This window comes from Protopterus annectens, chromosome 13.part0, assembly GCF_019279795.1.
Source record: "Protopterus annectens isolate FY-2018-M chromosome 13.part0, PAN1.0, whole genome shotgun sequence".
In the NCBI taxonomy this organism is placed as follows: domain Eukaryota; kingdom Metazoa; phylum Chordata; order Ceratodontiformes; family Protopteridae; genus Protopterus; species Protopterus annectens.
This window is the reverse complement of record NC_056747.1, coordinates 38,814,299-38,835,796: the sequence shown is the minus strand read 5'-3', so window position 1 is coordinate 38,835,796 and position 21,498 is coordinate 38,814,299. Positions and strand designations below refer to the sequence as shown.

General features: G+C 40.3%; 1 protein-coding gene across 2 annotated transcripts in view; it reads left to right on the top strand.

The window, feature by feature from the left end:
- MPND (MPN domain containing) overlaps positions 1 to 21,498 on the top strand; it is a 1,899,579-nt gene that overhangs the window by 1,121,498 nt on the left and 756,583 nt on the right. For both annotated transcript variants that reach the window (XM_044090604.1, XM_044090605.1), the window contains exon 9: positions 8,651 to 8,727. In XM_044090604.1, the coding sequence (XP_043946539.1) occupies positions 8,651 to 8,727 (77 nt within the window). The remainder of the gene's footprint in view (positions 1 to 8,650; positions 8,728 to 21,498) is intronic.

The following is a 21,498-nucleotide window of genomic DNA, read 5'->3' as shown; positions in this document are numbered from 1 at the left end:
CCAAGATGCAGAGTCAGAAATGACAAGTTGTTCCGACTATCCTCCCCAGACCTGATCAGAGTGTGTTGACTCCCAGATTCCTCGATCAGCGCCGAGGACGTCCAAGTAAATGGAGCCAAAGATACTAGAGCAGACGTTGGCTCTGAAGGCTCTGCGTTCAACAAGTCAGACTTCTCCTGCTCCAAAGGACTGGTATGGCTCGGAGGAGGAAGAGTAGTAACTGGTAAGAGGGTCTTTGGTCGGAGCTGATAAGAATTTTAGCAAAGGCCGGTGCCTGTAAAAGCTTCTGCACCACACGACCCACATCTAAATTGGAAAGGCTAATCAAAGACCGAGATGAGTGGCTAGAAGATGGTACAGACTGTAGGAGTGGAGACTTCGGCACTTTGGATACTGGTTCCAAAACTGGGGACTGGCTGTGAAAAGATAAAACGGTCAGCTCTGAGATCTGTGGAACCGGCGTTGAAGACCTTTTAGGTTTCTTACTGTCAGAAGTTTTGGAAGACTTTGAGGACTTACTGGATCCATCCAGTCACTCAAAGCGTCTTGGAATGAAGGTTTAAGTAAACCTCTGTCGATCAATTTTCTCTCTCTCTCCTGGAGAACCCTAGAAGAGTGACATATGGAGCAGCTTTCCTGGACATGCAATGCTCCCAAACAATAAACACAGTTCACATGACTGTCAGTGACAGACATTTTCTGCCCACATTTGGGACATTTTTTAAACCCTGATTTAAGGTGATGTTCTTCGTGTTTCACAGTTGCAGTCATTGCATTTGGGTTATCTGCTTGCAGGTAGCCCTCATTCGGCCTGATTATCAAAGTCTTGGGTCCTACATCGGTTGCGGTCTCATCTTCCATGACGTCAGATAGTCAGGGGTATAAAGCATGCAGCTGACATCATTAAATCAGTCTTTCTTGCCGTGCGGTGCCAGAAGCAGAAGCAGTTCGCAAGTGCCGGTCGGCCGACTCCTGAAATTTTCGTTTTCGAGTTTCACATCTGAAGTCTTCAAATAAGCTAAGTACCCCATTGGGGATCTTTTTCTTGCTCTAAACCAATGTCAGTAAAAGTTGACAGTTGTATTTCTTGTGGAAAGCAAATAACTCAAAGATTTTCATTCGTACTGCATTCCTTGCTTAGGCCCAAACCATGACTTACCTCACTGTCGGTTTTGTGCCTTATTCAAACCTCGAACTATTCGTCGTCGGTCCATTTTCGCATCTAAATATTTTGGTACTTGGTACAATTATCCAGAAATGGCTTTGGTAAGCCACCTGACTACCGACATTCCGAAAAAACGCAAAGATAAAGACAGACAGACCGCATAGGTCCAAAGCTGCCGATGACGCTTCTCCTAAGCTAGTCGCCAGTTCACCGGTACTCAGTGAGATGCTTTTTGCAGCCCTTGATACCCACTACTTCAGATTCGCAGGCCTCTACTGAGACCCATTCAGAGTCTCATGCCGCGAGATGCTTCTTTCGACTGTGGAACCTGTGGATGTCTCTACCTTGGATGGGTCTGGAGCCGCTGTGCAGGCACCGGCTTCTGAGGGTGTATTCAGGCCTACTGACTTGCATATTAAAACAGACGCCATCTTATTCTTCTTAAAGGCCTAAAACTCGATCCATGGCTAGAAAACCGATGCCCAGACTGCATGGTCAGGCCCCTATGCCTAAAAAACAAATAAGAATGGCTGAAGACCTTATTACTTTAATCAGGGGGAGCCACCCTTCTCCCTCTGAGACCTAGAACTGATTTTCTTTCTGATTCTTCTGATCAGGATTCTAAAACTTCTCTTTTCTCTGATGACCAGGAGTTGCCCTTATCTACCTATGAGGATTCTGATGCAGAGGACTCTATTCCCTCTGCCCCCCCCCCCCCGAGGATTTCTCTTTTGGTGAAACCCTGCATATTCTTAGGGAGCACTTCCGCTGGGAAATCCAGGTTTACTCTGATTCTAAAAAGAGGCTTGGGGATTTGTTACTCCTGCCTCATCACAAGCCTTTAGCTATCCCTCCTGTACTAGACATTGTTGATGATGCCTTTTCAGAATCTAGCTTGGCCCCTGACTCTTTACCTCCTGCTCCCAGAAAACCTGATAGATATTACAGGGATGCGGACTCTCACAAGTTCCATTTTAAAAATCCTACTGCGGATCCTGAGACCATTTCACAGGGACCCAAGGGCATTAAGGCTACTACTTCCAAAAATCGTACCCCCCTGATAGAGACTCCAGGGCGCTAGATAGATGGGGTAAGAAGGTGTACAATTCTGCAACTTTGGCCATTAGGGCCTTAAACTGCCAGTTTTATATGTTAAAGTATCAGCAGCATATTATTGGATTGCTTAAACAGAAAATTATGTTGATTCCTGTCTGTGCTAAAAATAAGGATTTACAGGATTTAATGCTTTCTGCTAAACAGGTTGCAAAACATACTTTGCAATGTGGTTTTGATTCACTAGAGGCATCTTGCAGGGCTGCTGTCACTGGGTCTGTACTTAGAAGGCATGCTTGGCTTAAGGAGCAATTTTTGCCAGATCATGTTAAAGCTAAATTGTTGGCTGCTCCCTTAAATCAGGACCGCCAATTTGGCAACAAAGCAGAAGTTGTTCTTAAAAAGATGGAGGAAAAAGCTAAATCTATGCAAACTGTTAAAGATTTCCTACAAGTACAGCCTCCAAGATTTAGTAGGCGTTGGCCCTCTAAGAATTGGTCTTTTCCTTCCTCTTCCAGGCCTTTTCAGTCCAAACCCAGAACCAGCAGAGCACCCAGGCTTCAGTCCCAGGATACGCACAGGACTAAGCAGTGGGGGGCTCCCACTTTCTAATCAGGGAGTAGTAAGACTCCCCCCATGGAAAACTGTCTCAATGACTTGACTTTAAAACTTCCAAGCACATATCAACTGACTGCTCCTTTAGGGGGAAAGATTGCTCTTCATGCTGGGAACTCATTACCCAGGACAAATGGGTTTTGAATATAGTTTCCCAAGGATACAGATGTCACTTCCACACTTTACCAACCCCAAACGGTTGGCCAGATCTACCCCCAAATCAGTCGGCAGTGGCTCAAAAGCAAGTACTCTCTCTCTTAAGCATAAAGGCTATTCAAACTGTACCAGAAGAGGAAAAGGGACAAGGTTTCTACTCAAGAATTTTCCTGGTACCCAGAAAAGTCAACTCATGGCGTCCTATCCTGGACCTTTCTATCTTAAACACCTTTTTGGTGATTCCAAAATTCAAGATGCTAACTCTTCACCAGTTACTTCTATGCTAGGCAAAGATGCCTGGTTGACAGCACTGGATTTAAAGGAAGCCTACCTGTGCATGCCAATCAGGGAATCTTGCAGAAGATACCTACGCTTCAAAGCAGGCTACATGCACTATCAGTTCTCTGCACTGCCCTTTGGCTTATCTACTGCACCCAGGGTATTCACAAAGTGCCTAGTTCCAATCATTGCATTTTGCAGGTAAAGAGATATTCAAATATACCTATACCTGGATAATTGTCTAATTCAGGCAGAAAGCCAGGACATACCTTTGAATCATCCGGCATTTGTACAAAAGGTGTTAACTTGTCTGGGGTACACCATAAATGAAAATAAATCACATTTGGTACCCTGTCAACAAATTATATTCCTGGGTGCAAGCTTGAACACAGCTTCCCAGATGGCTTTCCTCATGCCAGAGAAACAAATTCATTTGACAACTTACTTCAAACTAATGGCCACAAAAACCCTGCTATCTTCAAGGCAAATACTGCAAGCCTTGGGTTTCATGGCCTCCTGTATTCTACTAATTTGATATGCAAGACTTCATATGAGCAAACTACAATGGTATCTAAAAAGCCTATGGTGTCAACATTCTCAGGATCTAGAAACAATGATTCCTATCATACCTTGCTTACGGTTAGAGTTCCTTTGGTGGACAGAGGCCTACCACCAAAACAAGGGACTACCATTCACTCTACCCCCTGCCACCCAAACCCTGACAACAGAAGCATCAGACTGTGCATGGGGGGCTCACCTGGCAGGGAAGTGCATTCAGGGCAAATGGAACCCAAGTCAAATGCACCTGCATATCAATCAAAAAGAAATGTTAGCTGTACAGAATGCTCTGACAGCCTTCAAGGACCACATTCTTCCAGGACAGTTGATGGTAAAGACAGACGACACCACTGTTATGTGGTACATAAGCAAGCAGAGGGTACCCATTCTTACCCCCTTTGCAGACTAGTCATGGCTCTGTGGAACACAGCCGTGAGCTACCAAGTGCATCTTCAGACTCAATTCCTTCTAGGAAAACTAAATACACTTGCAGACAAACTAAGCAGAAATCTCATGGACCCACACAAGTGGAAATTGGAACCAAAGACTTTCAACATGTTGATAAACAAATGGGGGAACCCAGATATAGACCCATTTGTCTTTCCCCAGAACTACCAATTGGACAAATTCTGCACAAGGACTCCCCATAAACAAGCTTGGAAAGTGGATGCTTTGTCTCGCAGCTGGAAAAATCTATCAGTTTATGCCTTTCCTCCTCTGCCTCCCCTCTCCAAAGTACTACTAAAGATCAAATGACAAACCAAAGACGATACTGATTGCACCAGACTGGCCACGCCAACTCTGGTACCCCCTCTTGCACAGTTTGTCACTGCTGGCTCCATGGCACCTGCCTCAGACCCCCTACCCTGATGTCACAGCAGGAGAGCCAGATTCTGCACCGTCAGCTTCAAACCCTGAACCTGGCAGCCTGGCTAATCACCTAATCTCTCCGTTACCATCCCTTAGTAAACAAGTGTTGGATGTCATTTTGGAGGCAAGGAGGCCTAGTACTAGAAAATCTTATGCTGAAAAATGGAAAAGATTCTGTGCCTGGAACCAAACTCGAGGGATGGGAACAGCAGCTCCCAATTTACCTCAGATTCTTCAATACTTAAATGAGATGCTTCACAAGGGACTTTCTTTTTCCTCCATCAAAAGTCACACCTCAACCATTTCAGTTCATTACAACACAGAACCACCTCTCTTCTCTCATCCACTACTCAAGCAGTTCCTCAGAGGGGCCAAAAACTTAGGACCCCCCCCCAGGAGAGCCCCAACTCCAGCCTGGGACCTTAACTTTGTATTGGAAAAACTCAGCCTTCCTCTTTTTGAGCCAGCTGCAAGTGCAGAGTTAAAATTCCTTTCTTGGAAAACAGCCTTCCTTTTAGCAATTACTTCAGCAAGAAGGGTATCTGAATTACAGGCCCTTATGGCAGTGGAGTCTTTCATGCGGACAAGGTGTTTCTCAGGACCAATCCCTCTTTCACACCCAAGGTGGTATCCAGTGTGGCTCTTAATCAGTCCATTCATTTGCCAATCTTCTTTTCTAATCCACAGAACAAAGGGGAACGGGTACTGCACTCCTTAGATGTGCACATACAACTTTATTTGGACAGGACTAAACCTCAAAGGAAACCTGAACAACTGTTGGTGGCATTTGCTGCAGGGGCAGAGGGGAAGGCTATTTCAAAGCAAACCATTTCTAAATGGATAGGCCATTGCATTAATGTCTGCCATAAGCACCATGGAAAATCTATCCCACAGGGGATCAGACCCCATTCAACCAGGGCTGCATCTACCTCTACAGCCTTTCTCAGGGGTTTCCCTACCATGGACATCCTAGAAGCTGCTACCTGGATTTCTGTACAGACTTTCACCAAGCATTACCATTTACCAATTTTCTCTAAATCCAGAGCTGGCTTTGCCACTGCAGTCTTGCAGGGCCATATAGCTGGTCCTAATGCTATCTAAATTCCTCCTCCCATCCATAGCTTTGGGAATATACCCAAATGTGATGACTGCAACACTGAAACACGAAGAACATAGTACAGTTGTGTACACTTACCATAAATGTAGATGGTAGAGTGTGTTCACTGTTGCAGTCCTGGTTACCCTTCCTCCAGCCCCGACTTCTTTTGGCTATACCTCTACTTTCCTTTACTATGCTTAAAAGCTTTTTGGTGTATTTGCTTTTTTGTTGGAGGTATAACCTTGTGTGTGTGTGTGTGTGTGTGTGTGTGTGTGTGTGTGTGTGTGTGTGTGTGTCTGTCTGTGTGTGTGTGTGTGTGTGTGTGTGTGTGTGTGTGTGTGTGTGTGTGTATATATATATATATATATATATATATATATATATATATATATATATATTTAATTGCTTCCCATTAGGGAGGCATCTGACGTGGGGCAAGAATAACTGATGTAAGGGCGTCGGCTGCATGCATTATACCCATGACTACCTGACGTCACAGAAGATGAGACAGCAACCGACGCAGGACCCAAGACTTTGATAATCAGGCCGACTGAGGGCTACTGTAAGCAGATAACCCAAATGTGATGACTGCAACAGTGAATACACTCGAACATCTACATTTATGGTAAGTGTACACAACTGTACTTTTTTTAGTAAAGGGGGGGGTAGTATGGGAACCAGAAGTGAGATGACCAGATGAATGTGATGTCATTCTGTAATCTGGCACTGAAATTATGTTTTAGTACAGGATGAAACAGAAGTCTCAGAGCAGTTTGTTTTGGAAACCTGCCATAGAAGGATTAGTCACCTACTTCATCTTGCCTTGCTTTAGTAAACGACCAGGGAATAGTAATTCTGTAGATCAGTCAGGAAAATATAGTGAGATTAGTTAAATATTATTTTTGTGCATCTGTTCATCGGTGGTGTTTTAATATTTCCTGTGACTGAAATGCTGGTGTTTATTATAATTAGATATTTATTACTTGCATTCATCCATCCTCAACCCCTTTTCCCATTTTTGCATATGGGGTCAGGGTGTCACTTCAACAGTGACAAATCATCTGAAGCCAAGGTTTACACCTCCAGGTGGCTAGCCATGACATGGTATTTAGTATTTTCATGTTCCTTTATTTATTATTACACATGTGTAAACTTTTCATCGTGGCTAGTCTTTTAGAGAATGTTTTAACCTTTGAGAGTATTTATATTTATTTGGTGACACTGTGGCCACTCCTGAAAACCTTGCTGTTTGTCAACATTACTGTATGTATTAATATTAATTTTACTCCCTATAATTGTGTACTCTTGCAAGAACCTTAGAGTACCTGGCTTTGGAGTGTCCTGGTGGCAGTACCTACCTTACGTTCTGGGCAGAGGGGCATAGCTAGTAAATTTGCGCCAGCCTTTCCTCTCTCTGTGTGTGTGTGTGTGTGTGTGTGTGTGTGTGTGTGTGTGTGTGTGTGTGTGTGTGTGTGTGTGAAAATCACATCTCAAAGAGTGTGCAGGGAATTAATTAACACAGTCAGCCCTTAAAAACGCAATACCCTATGAACAGCATTCTAAAATACTAAAATTATATATACAGATCCAAAAGACCTTGCATTCAATATATTTAGAAATATTGAAATATATTCCCTCTTTAAATTCAGCATAGGTTTTACAGTAGATTTCCAGGAAAAATACTGTAAAATCTGTGTTGAAATTAGAGGGAATATATTTGAATATTTTTGAATATATTTAATGTAAGTTTTTTTTTTTTTGTATCTCTATATATTTTTAGTATTTTAGAATGCTGTTCTTAGGATATTGTGTTTTAAGGGCCGATTGTGTTAATTTGTTTTAATTAATTGTGTAATTAATTTACTGCTGGTATATAGTATATAAGTTTGAGTGAGAAGCAATGGTTGTATCAGCATTATAACTTGAAAACTTTGCTTTTTAAACATCGTACATTTAATAAAATACACTGGGCATTTGAGTTCCTGCTTCTTGTGGCTTTTGTTTGTTTTTGCAGTTGGAACTTCTGTTGGCACCTGTGGATTTTTTCTTTTATCTGTTTTTGTTCCAAGTAAACATCCCTCACTGGTGTCAGTGGTGAGGATTCGGGCTTCTTGATTACTGGCCCAGAGGAGGGACATCACATGGGGGATTAACTGCTTGGGTCTGGGGTTAAGTGAGGTTAAGTAGTCAATACAAGACAGCGTTGCATATACTCGCACCTGTCATGTATTCCCTTAAGAGTAGATTATTATGAAGAATTTTTCTGAACTCTAACTGAAAAAAGGATGAACTCAAACACATGATCCATCTAGAGGAGTTCTGTGATAGGTCAGCTGTAAGAATGTTGTATCTGAAATCTCAGCCCACAAAAGTAAACTGGTCACCAGTTCCTGGAGTACCTGGGGGTTCAGCAGCAAAGGACGCCCCTTAAGTGGACTTCATCTGGACTTGGTAGGCATTTTACCCACCCTCTTCCATTGGCTTGTACGTGCAGTGATGTGACAGTAGATGGGAAGCTTTCATGTGCATCCCATAATTAATTTTTTTTCATGTCAATGCTGATTAGTCGTGTTCCTGTTCAGCATCTTTTGCTGAGTGGCAGTCTCATCTGTTACCCTTTTGTGAAAATATAGCAGGACTGTGGGCTTTCAATATCCGAGATGCAAAAAACTCCCACTCCAGTTCATTTTTCCCCTTACATTGTCAGCAGAAAGCGGAGTATGCCATTATACTACTTACTGATTCAGTTTATTGTTATTTGTCAGAGTTGTATTACGACTGTGACCTTTGCTGCAAAAGTATTTGAATGGTTTATGTGGAATTGATTTTCAGTTGTTTATTTTCCTGTCTTCCAGTGCTTACAGTTCTGAGGGCATTTCCATGCAGAGTACGACTGGGAGACCTTCAGTCTGCTGGTACCGTTGAAGAGGAGGTGAGCACATTGTTCCACCGTGAAGTAAATTTATGTTGCACCTCATATCTTCATCTGTATGAATTAGTTATGTCTACTAGTATAGGATGATACTATGTTGTAGTTCCTGATGTGCTGTTTTGTTACTGTTACGTGTATGAATTAGTTATGTCTACTAGTATAGGATGATACTATGTTGTGGTTCCTGATGTACTGTTTTGTTACTGTTACAGTGACTAACGTTCAGATGAAGCTGTGTGTGATTACTTGTGTCTTGTTTATTGGTACTGTTTTGTTACTGTTACAATGACTAACATTCAGATGAAGCTGTGTGTGATTACTTGTGTCTTGTTTATTGGTACTGTTTTGTTACTGTTACGGTGACAACGTTCAGATGAAGCTATGTGTGATTACTTGTGTCTTGTTTATTGTTTTTATTATGCTTATCGTATCTGTGACACTTAAGTAGAAACCTTTTGGAGCTTTTCTCCTCGCGTCTGCGCTGAAAAAGTGCACCTGCCCAGTGGAACTAACCCAGTCAACAAATGTCAAATAAATACAATAAATAAAAAATGTTTAATATGTGAATGTAAAATATTGTATAGAGATTTGCTATCATGCAAGTTTATAGTATGTTGTGATTCATTGCTGCAAGATGAGTAAGTCCTGGATATTTTATGAAGATTGATGTCTATATACTGTGCCTCTGCAGAATATTGTATGTCATTGACTGCTGCATAGTGTGCAAGTAAATGGATATTGTGTGGTTATGTACTTCTGAGTAATAAATAAGTATGGATTGACATATAGTGGTGCACGTACTGTATGTGTGCAAGATATGGCATGATAGTGCTCTTTTGTTTAATGTGTGAGTGTAGAATATGGATTGGTGGTGCCCTATTATGTAATGTGCAAGTATAGGCTATTGAGTGGTGACGCACTATTGTGTAATATGTGTATATGTGTGTTTTTAGAATATTGAGCTGTGGTGCACTACTCTGTGTTTGTGTAGAATATGGAGTTGTGGTGCACCACTGTGTGTGTTTGTGTATAATATTGAGTTGTGTTGCATTACTGTATTTTGTGTGTGTGTGTGTGTGTGTGTGTGTGTGTGTGTAGAATATTGAGATGTGGTGCACTACTGTATAGTGTGTGTCTGGGTAGAATGCTGAGATGTGGTGCAATACTGTGTAGTCTGTGTGTGTGTAGAATATTGAGTTGTGGTGCACTAGTGTGTAATGTGTATGTGTAGAATATTTAATTGTGGTGCCCTACTCTGTAATGTAGAAATATGTGAAACAGTTTGTTGTGCTACGCTACTGTGTCATGTGAGTGTAGACTATTGAGTTGTGATGCACTGCTGTGTGATGTATGTGCACTGTTGAATTGTGGTGTAATGTATGTGCGTGTGTGTGTTTGTGGAATAGTGAGTTGTGGTACCCTACTATGTAATGTAATAGCCTATACTTGCACATTACATAATAGGGCACCACCAATCCATATTCTACACTCACACATTAAACAAAAGAGCACTATCATGCAATATCCTGCACACATACAGTACGTGCACCACTATATGTCAATACATTCAACAACTTCTTCACTGAAACAGTCACCTGTCTTGCAAAGAACATGACTCCCCACACTTCCCTTAAAAACACCTCCCCTCAAAATAACACCCCCACTCTAACATTCAGTACAGTCTCCACAACCTATATACAAAAGTTACTCTCAAAACTAAAACCATGCACTCCTTCAGCTGACCAACTACCAGCTGAATATCTGCAGCTAGCATCAGCAGAACTAGCATACCCAGTCTCCATTTTAATTAACAGAACAATAACTGAATCTACTATCCCTTCCCTCTGGAAAGTCTCCTATATCATTCCTCTTCATAAAGGAGGAAACTCTAATGAACTTTCTAATTTCCATCCTATAGCCTTATTATCACCACTATCTAAAATCATGGAGCGTTGTATACACCAACAACTTTTACATAATCTTTTACATAATAGCCTACTTTCAGACTCTCAACATGGCTTTAGACCTTTCCATTAGCACTTCCACTGCTCTTCTCTCCTTCACAGATACTATCAACAAAAATCGCAATAACAACCTATACTCTTCTGCTTTGTTTCTTGACCTCTCTAAAGCCTTTGATATGGTCAACCATCAGCTTTTACTAGACACTTTGAAATCTCTCTCACTTGAACCTTCGGCATTGCACTGGTTTGACTCTTATCTGAAAGATAGACAACAAGCAGTCCTTTGGGACAGCCATCTCTCCTCTCAGCTCCCAATCACTATTGGTGTCCCACAAGGATCCATCTTAGGACCCCTTCACTTCTCCATATTTATAAACAACCTGTCTCTCTCACTCCCAACACCCTCATGTATTCAATATGCAGACGATTCAACTCTCATCTGTTCTGCTGTATCTCCAGCTGAACTTCATTCTTCCACCCAAAAAGTCTTTACAGTAGCAGAAAAATGGTTCCAAGATATCTGTCTCCTCCTTAATCCCAAAAAAACTAAATTATTACTTATCTCTCCAACCCTTAAATCTGCCCCTCTTTCCTTTTCTATTGTGTCTGACAATGGCACTATCATTACACCTGATGGTTCCGCTAAACTACTAGGTGTTACAATAGATCAACTAAACTTTGATTATCACATTGACCTAACTATCAAAACTGTTAATAAAAAGGTAGGTGCCCTCTATAGACTTAAGCCCTTTCTAACAGCAACCACCAGGGTGTCTTTAGCCCAAACTCATCTTATCTCTACATTATTATATGCCTCTCCATCTTTTATAAACCTTTCAAAATCTAACCTTCAGAAACTTGCCACAGCCTACCACAGCATTGCCAGGTTTGCAACAGGTTCCCCATTTCTCACACATCATTGTGTTAATCTCAAAAAGCTTGACTGGCTTGAACTTCAAAATCTCATTCTCCTACATCAATTGGTTATTACCTATAAAATTCTCCATTACCCTTCTAATACACCCATACTAAATAACCTTGTTGTCCCCTTACAGGAATCTTACTTCCCTTCGCTCAGCTAACAAATTACTAGTGGCCACCCTCAAAACACACAATAAAGCTGGGGTCTCCTTGTTGACAAATACCATTGGCTCACACTGGAATAAACTTCCCATAGAACTGACCACTCTAGGCTCATCACAACTTTTCAGAAAACAACTAAGAAACTATTTTAAAACTCACTGGCTATGCCCTTGCTCAAATCCTGACTGATCTCAGCTTCCATCTCTCTTTCAGCTCTTTCCACTACTCTTCCTCATGTCCCTATCACTACCTTTACCCCTCCTCTGTACTTCACCTACCATCCACTTGGATATTAATTTTCCCATACATTTACTTCTCTTTATATTACTGCAACCTATCATCTCACCTTGTATCTAAATCACCCAGCTGATGAAATCTGTTTCTTAAAACTAGTGTCCTGACACAAATGTCTATCAAAATTGTTAATACTGTAAATAGTTGAATAGAGTCTTGTGTGAGTTACTGCTTTATTTCTTCTTTAATTACTCTTCCAAAGATTTTTGTAATAGAAATCCTCACACTATGTTTAGTTTTTATATATTACTTTTGCACTGTTACTTTGCTACTTGGGAATTGTTCTTTACATGCTTATAATTTCTATCTTATTGTGCTTTTTTGTTTATTTTCTCTATGTTTAGTTTTGATATATTACTTTTGCACTGTTACTTTGCTACTTGGGAATAGTTCTTTACATGCTTATAATTTGTATCTTATTGTGCTTTTTTGTTTATTTTTATCATTATTATGTACTAGTATATAGTGGAGCTTTTCTCCTCGGGCCTCTGCTGAAAATGGACTAGCCCGGTCAACAAATGTAAAATAAATAAATTAAGTTGTGTTGCCAAACTGTAATGTATGAGTCTAGAATATTGCATTGTGGTGCTATTATGTGTTAATGTGCAAGTTTCGAACATTTAGTGTTGGTGCCCTACTGTGTAATGTGCGAGTGTTGAATATTGCATCGTGTCGCTGTACTGTGTAATGTGCGAGTATTGAATATTGCATCGTGTCGCTGTACTGTGTAATGTGTAAGTGTTGAATATTGCATCGTGTCGCTGTACTGTGTTAATGTGTGTGTGTCAAATATTGAGTAGTGGTCCCCTGTTGGGTAATGTGTGAGTGAAGAAAACTGAGTGGTTGTACCCTACTGTTTAATGTGTGAGTGTAGAATATTGAGTGAGGATGCACTGCTGTGCAATGTGAGTGTAGAATATTGAGTGGGAGTGCACTGCTATGTGCCGTTTCTGTGATGGTTTTGTGGTGATACCATGGCATATAGTGTGGGGAGTGCAGAATACAGTGTGATAATACAGTATTGCCTTTGTATTTGTGAATGCAGGATGCTGTTTAGTGATTTTCTTGTGTGAATTGTGGTATGACAAGGTGTTAATGTAGTGATGCAGTGTAATGTGTGGTGGTGACTAGCTGTGCAGTCTGTGACGGAAGGCTGTTAAATGTTGATGTGCTGTGTGACTTCAGGCTATTGTATAGTGTGCATTATGTTAGAGTATGCAGTGGTGCAGTACTAATTAATGCATGCGTGCAGGGTCCTATGTTTTGAGGTACTGCCAAGTAATAAATGCATAGAATGTTGTGTGATAATACATAGCCTAGTAATGTGTGAGGGCAGGTTGTTGTGCCGTGATGTACTGTTGTAAGAAGACTGACTGGTATGAAACTCACCAGAGTTTGGTAGGTAGAGCGTACTTACTGAGTAACCAGCAATTAAGGTCTGTACCTCTTGGAATGCATGATGCCAGGTAGAAGCTTGAGGCATTGAAGTATGTTGTGTTTTGGCATTAGGCACGTAAACATTCTGGTCGCTAGTTGCTCGATTCCTTTATTGTTACTACTGCTGCTGTTTTCACTGGCTGAGACAGGTCCAGTGGGATCAGTGCTCTACCATAGTTAACACATTCAGAAAAAAATGAAATAAAATAAACTTCCAGGCTGTATCAGATGGTCATGCTAGAGTTTTAAAGATTGGGGCAAGCAGTTTTAAAAGCAGTTGCTTTTAGCCATTTTCTGTGGGAAATTCCTGGGCATGCAACTCAAGAACTAACTAGTCTGTAGCCCAGTTTATGACTGAAATAGTTATTCTATACAATTTATTTTTACTTAGAGAAGCACCGTGTATTTTGATGAAGATGGAAACTTGGCTTATAAATTATGTAACAGAGCAGTTAAGAAAATTAGGAAGAAGGTGCAGCTGTAGAAGATGTAAGAATGCGACTCCATAGTGAAAAAGACTGAAGCAGACACTGATTCATGTGGATTTACCAGTAGTCTGTGGATTTACCAGTAGTCCTTTGTGAAGTGGAAGCTTCTTAAATTGATTATCACCATGTCATCAGGCACACAACGATTTTTCAGTGGCTGAGTTTAAACACCATCCTGTGCTAAATGCTTCTGCGTCACCCAAAGAAAATTTTATTGGGAGGAAAAACTAAAGCTGCAAATTTATTTTGTCTCCCCTTGAGCTTGGCATGCCTATTGCCAAAACACGACATACTTCAATGCCTCAAGCTTCTACCTGGCATCAAGCAATCACACATTTAAAGAGGTACAGACCTTAATTGCTGGTATTGCAGTATGCAGCTGAGTGGAGGACAGCCACTGTCATCCCTTTACACAAGGGTCCACCGATACAGGAAATTATAGACCCATCAGCCTAACTTGCCTGATCTGCAAGGCCATGGAACGGATTAACATGGACCTCATTAACAGGGACACTGGCAACCTCCAAACACTTGACCCCCCCCCACAGTTTGGCTTTGTCAAGGGGAGGGTCATGTCTGTTAAATCTGGTTGACTTCTTTGAGATGGTCATCAAAGCCATGGACGAGGGGAAGATAGTGCACACCATCTACCTTGACCTGGCCAAAGCCTTCAGCACTATTCCCCACTCAGGTGTAGTAGATAAACTCTGTCAACTAGGTGTCAATCCATATGTTACCATGGGTAGCAAACTGGCTCACTGATAGAATCCACCTAATCAAAATAAGGGAAGCCACCTCAAGTAGTAGACCCATAACAAGCGGCGTACCCCGGGGATCGGTCTTGGGGCCTCTGTTATTTGGGATGTACTTCTCTGAGGTGCAGTCCAAAACCAGTAGTCTATGGCTGACCAAGTTTGCAGAGGACTGCAAGCTGGCTGCAGTCATCAATTCCCCAAATTATGTGACGTCCTCCAAGAGGGTCTCACCCAAACAATTGACTGGTGCCAGAAACATGGCCTCAAGCTGAATGCTAAAAAATCCATCATTCTCCCATTTGGGGGAGAGTGACATCCCCATGTATCCCATTAATAACGCCCTAAGTACACAATCAGTAGTGAGGGATTTGGACACCCAGGTTGTTAAGTACAGAACCCCCTTCGGCATGTACTTTGCAAAGCATACACAGCAGCTGGAGAGACCGCAGAGGTTCCTCACCAGGTGAATCCATGGCCTCAAACACCTACCCTACACAGATAGGCTAAAGGCCCTGTCCCTTTACTCAGTTTCATACAGACTCCTCAGAGGTGACCTCAGCCTGGCATACAAAGCAATCTCCGACCCCACCTTGATGGGACTGCTGCATATCTGCAAGTCAAGTTCCACTCAAGCAACCCATACGCATGACCTCAACCTGGTCTGTGATATCAATAAGACTTGCTGGCAGGACAGATTTATGTCCCAGAGACTCCCCCTATCTGTGGAATAGACTCCCTCTCCATGTCAGAGCACCTCCTTATCCCTTTTTAAGCGCAACCTGGATAACTGGATGGGAAACAGAAAATACAGTCCTGGTTTCCACCTGTGTCCCTGCTGGACAGGGGCTTTGGGTACTTGTCTAAACATGGGCTAAACTCTTAGCTAGACTTATAAGGGCCTCAGAGCCAATAGCCTAGTGACCTCCTGTGATCATATGTTAGGCATTTGATTGCAAAGCCCAAAAGTTCCATATTCTGTTGTCTGTATAGTTTTCACATTCACAGCTGGTAGATAACCTTTGTCCAGTTTTATGGTGTCTGGTACTGTACTGGATATTTCAGAATGGTTCATGGAATAAACAGTCAACAGTGAATTTGACAAATATTGGTTATTTTGACCAGTGTTGATATTTAGTAAAGACTGAAAAGTGAATTATGATTTGATTTCCACATGTTTCTTGGTCAAATAGAATCCACAAGGTGACATGAGGTGCTGTGCTTTCAAATGAATGACTTCAACATAGCTTACAAATATATTTGTATATAGACTGGGAATAATACAATCTGTTCTGTTTCTTAAAATGTTACTCTCTCACTTTTTTCTACTTCTGTTCCATTTTTTGAATAATATGAATTGATTGTACAGTGCTCAGTTATATGTACTTAAGTAAACTATTAATTTTGGTTAAAAGGATCTGTGCAGCTATCTGAATGGACTGGACTAAAACATATTTTGCTAAAAACAGTTCTAAATTCTTGAATATAAACGTGTTCCAGTATTAATAGTGCTGCAGTTAACACTGAAAATCATGTAGCCTCTCAACATGGGAGTGGGTATGGATTAATTAAGTGTACCGCAAAAATATTTTAATTGAAATGATAGTGGTTTCCTATGGCCTGCTAATCTCTGGAGTGGAAAGTTTACAATTTTTTCATAGGTTCTTAGGTGTGTACTAGGCTAATGGCCCTAGAGCCTTTACAAGCCTAGCCCATATAAGTGCCCTGGCATTGTGCCGCCTGACGTTAGTTCCCAATGTTTCCATCAAGTAAAGCCACTGGAGTGATTCCGGGGTGAACTTTCTATTTCCCATCTGTTCATCAAGATTTCCCTTGAAAAGGGCCAGTGAGGTGCTCTGCTTGACATTTATGGGAAGTCTATTCCAGAGCATGGACAGTCTCTGGGTTATGAACCTGTCTCTCCAGCATGTTCTGTTGAAAGGTTGAGGTCTGTGGAGCATGTGGTGCAGAGGGATTGGGATTTCTTTAGATGTAGCATTTCTAAGAGAGCTGGGTCTGACATGACTTTGAAAGTCAAGCAGAGATCGCCTCTAAGTAGGTGATATAACACAGAGAATAGTGGGAGTCTTTTGATTCTGTAGATGTAGGACGCGTTTAATGCCTAGGATCCTCTTTGTGAGGTACTTCTATGGCAGCTGTTGTAGGTGTCTAGTGAGGTACATGCCAAATGGGGCATTGTACTCGATGATTGGTCTAATGAGGAAAGGGAAGAGTAGAGAGAGACTGACCTCTTTCTTCTTGAATGCAAAACCCTTGGTAATGAGATGTGCCACATAGAACGACTTTGACCACAGTGGCAATGTGGTGGTCGAAGGAGAGGTTGCTGTCAATCTGCATCCCCCAGATCTCTTACAACGCCTTCAGTATTCAGTGGGCTCCCATCGATGTGGTAATTAGTGGGAACTGAGATTTTACCAAAGGGGATGACACATTTTTTGTCATTAAACTTAAGGCCATGGTTTCGACACCAGTCATTGGTCTCAATGAGGCCTTTCAGTTGGATGTCTGCATCACTTGGGGAGTTAATAATGGCTCCCAGCTTGCAGACATCTGTGAACTTTGTCAGCCAGAGTCCCTTTGTGCTGGTCTGCACTTATGAGAAGTAGATGCAGAACAGGAGAGAACCTAGGACCGATCCCTGTGGGACTCAACTCGTGACTGGTCGGCAGTGACCCTTGATGAGTAAATGCAAGTGAACTCCCATTCCCCAAAACTTTACCCCCCAGAAAAAACAGGTCTATGTTAAATCATCGAACGCTTAAAAAAGCGAACGCTGATTTAGTGACCCCATGTAAGCAAAAGCTTAAGGATATAGAAAGTAAATGTTTGGATGTGCAAAATAGAAAACTAGGTAAAATAGAAAGGGATGTGAATGAGTATAAAAACAAAACACATTACCCTAAGCCCAAATAGTTTGGAAAGAGGGTGTTTACCTATAGTGTTGGTGAAAATGATACAGCTGTATTTGATGACAATGAAGGAGAGCCTTTAGATTTTCCTCTGCTCAGAAGGTCCGAGAGACTGATGTACAAAGAACCTATTGATTATAGCTCAAAAAACTACCAAGTGAGGGAATGGGGGCCCCCGAGCGAGGAATCACATGGGGTGGAAGAATTAAATATTTGCAATGATGGGCATAAATGGACATTCAATGATTTTAACATTTTTAACTATTCTAGCACTACTGTGAATAAAACCTTTTTTGACTTGTTTTCTAAAGGCTTTGGTTTCATACCAAAACAGAGAACCAATATTTTTAAGCTTTTAATTGACATTAAGTTATTTATTAGAAAGAAAAACCTAGAAATACTTTTTAATGGTAACAAAAAAACACTTAGTGAGGGTAAACTAGTTCGTAAAAGTATGTTTAACCCGCCATTGCACCCACAACTAACGAATTTTGAAGTAGTATTAGAAAACGAACTAAGGAAGTCACTCAAGACATATAATATGCAATCCAACTTAACCCAGGTTGAGCACGAAACCCTTAAATTAATTAGCAACAACAAAAATTTAAGGGTTATGAAACCTGACAAAGGTGGGGGGGGGTGGTACTTATGGACCACATTATATATGAAGGTAAAATGCAGGAGATTTTAAGTGACTCTACTAAATACACTAGGGTATCTATCAATGAAATAAACGTGGCATACAATAAAATACATATGATGGTGAATGATTTACTAACAGAAGGACTAATAGATTTAGAGACACACAAATTTTTATATGTTGAAAAACCGAAGGTTCCTTCTATTTTTAGTATACCGAAAGTACACAAAGATATAGATGACCCACCTTTGAGACCAATAGTTTCTGCAGAAGGTTCTATCACAGCCCCTCTAGCAAAATACATAGATTGTAAGGTAAAGAAAGTACTTAAGAACAACACCCACATACTTCAGGATTCCTGGGATCTTCTTAGAAAATTGGACAAATCTTTATTTTCTGAAGGTTTGATTTTGTTACTCTGGATGTGGTTGATTTGTTCACTAGTATTCCCCATGATATAGGCCTAGAATGGTTCGAAGAAATGTTAATAGGATTTTCAGGAATTACTCATAATGAGTTCAGAACAATTTTGGTATTAATGGAGGTGGTATTAAAAAATAATTATATATTTTTTGAAGGTGAATACTTCAAACAATGTAAGGGGGTTGCTATGGGGGCACATTGTGCTCCTACTTATGCCAATATTATTATGTCATACTGGGAAGACACCTTTATATTAACTTCGGTTTTTAGTAGATTTTGGACATTCTATGGTAGGTTTTTAGATGACTTATGGTTTTTATGGAAAGGCAATAATGATGATTTTAATTTGTTTTTAGAATTTGTAAATAACACTACTGATTTTTTAAAATTCACATACAAATATGATACCCAAATGTTGAATTATTTAGATGTTAATATTACTAAGACTAAGGATGGTTTCAGTTCAAGGATTTTTAGAAAGGAGACTTTTTCAAACTCATACTTCCATTTTACTAGTTCACATCCACCCCACCAGAAGAGAAGTGTAGTTAAAGGTCAATTAGTTCGTCTTAGTAGAATGACCTCTGAAGACACTACTTATTTTAATGAATGTGGATTTTTGAAAAGGTTATTTTTAAATAGGGGTTACCCGAGTGAACTTTTTGATCAAATATGCAGTGAAGTTACTAGGGAAAGAGGAGGAAAATTTGCACCTATTTTAGGTATAAGAGGAGTATTTGATAGACAAGATTCAAACAACCTAAATAATGGTGTGGATTTTGAATCTGGTATCACAACAACCTATGATGGTCAGTCAGGACTGGTAAAAAGAATTGTTAATAGGGAATGGAACAACTTTGCTAGACTATCTGACTTGCACTGTATTTTTGATAAGGAACTGAAATTCACTTATAGGAGGGGTACTAACATTAAGAATATTTTGGAGAGAGGTACAACTGAAAAATTGTTTGGGAAAGCTACTAGGAAAAAAGTAGGTTTATTTAAATGAATGTGGAAGTTGCAGTTATTGTAAACATCTTAATGTTGGACAAACATTAGACTTGCCTATTAGACAAAGGACATTAACTCTAGGAACATATGTTAACTGTAACACCAAGGGTATAATATATTTAGCTACCTGTACAAAGTGTGATTCATTTTACATAGGGAAGAGTGAGAGAATGTTAAAGCAAAGAATCTATGAACATTTATATGACATCAGGACCAAAAAAGAAAACAATGCATTATACAAGCATACCATTACATGTAAACTAGCTGCATTTAGATTTTTTGTGTTAGAATGTGTGCCGGTTGACCCTAGAGGGGGGAATTGGGAAACACTGGTGGAATACAGAGAACTATTTTGGCAAATTGTTTTAGAAGCCAATAGAAAACCAGGTCTCAATGACATGATTTCACTCAAGCCAGTTTTAAAATTGAGATCTGCTAAATTATAGGATTTTTATATTATTTTAACAAATATTGTCATTACAAATAATTTTTTTAGAACATAATGTCATAGTTTTATTTAAGGTTCATTTTTATATATTTAAATTTATATTCACAAGCATTCAAGTTTTGTATATGTGGTTTATTATAGGGTATGAATTTTATGGTGGTTTTAGGAAGTATAATCTGTGTGTGTATATATATGTGTATGTGCTTTTAACTAACTATAATTAATCAATTTGTTTGTCATTGGCTACCATTAATTAGTTAATGTATTTAAGATGAGTGCACCAAGAGTGTTGGTATCTGATGAAGTCAAGGACGAAAACGTGTTGTGAAGTTTCAGCGTTAGTGAATTAAACTGTTTGTGTCACTTTTCCTGGATTCTGGTGCTTTTTTTGTGATTACGAGTTAATAATGGCTTCCAGATTGCAGACATCTGTGAACTTTGTCAGCCAGAGTCCCTTTGTGCTGGTCTGCACTTATGAGAAGTAGATGCAGAACAGGAGAGAACCTAGGACCGATCCCTGTGGGACTCCAGTCGTGACTGGTCGGCAGTGACCCTTGATGAGTAAATGCAAGTGAACTCCCATTCCCCAAAACTTTACCCCCCAGAAAAAACAGGTCTATGTTAAATCATCGAACGCTTAAAAAAAGCGAACGCTGATTTAGTGACCCCATGTAAGCAAAAGCTTACAATCTCGAATGCTTAGAACACAGATTTTTTTTTCCAAGGGAAAAAAATCGCTGTTAAAACAGAAAAACTTTAAAACATTACATAAAGAGGGGGCCTTTGCCCCCCCACCCCCGATGTGGGGTGCTGTGCCCCCCACACCCCCCCAACTTAAATATACCAACTCTGAAATTGCACTACAGTGACAAAAATGGCAAAGTAATGGAAGTGGCCAAGCGATTTCTTTCCCAGGGAAAGAATTTGCTTAAATGTAGTTTTGCTATTTTGCCTTTTCGTGCTTTCAAGTTCAATCAAGATTCATTCAAAAGAATGCGTCCTCGATCATTTAATAAGAACCCGAAAAAACATACACCAGTTATAGTGGTATAACATTTGATATTGTAAGTACCAGATAATTTTCTTTTAGGTGCTAAATATTTTTGTAAATGAAAATCATGTACTGACCCAGCTTGCTTTAACCACAAGAAATCAACTCCTATAGTCATCCCAGAGAATGTAGTGCATCATGCTTCTTTGGTAACCATTTGAACTGTTGAGGCTATACAATGGAGACTGAATGGCCATAAAACAGACCAACATGTACAAACTCCATTATTCCATTTCTTAAAATATTCCCT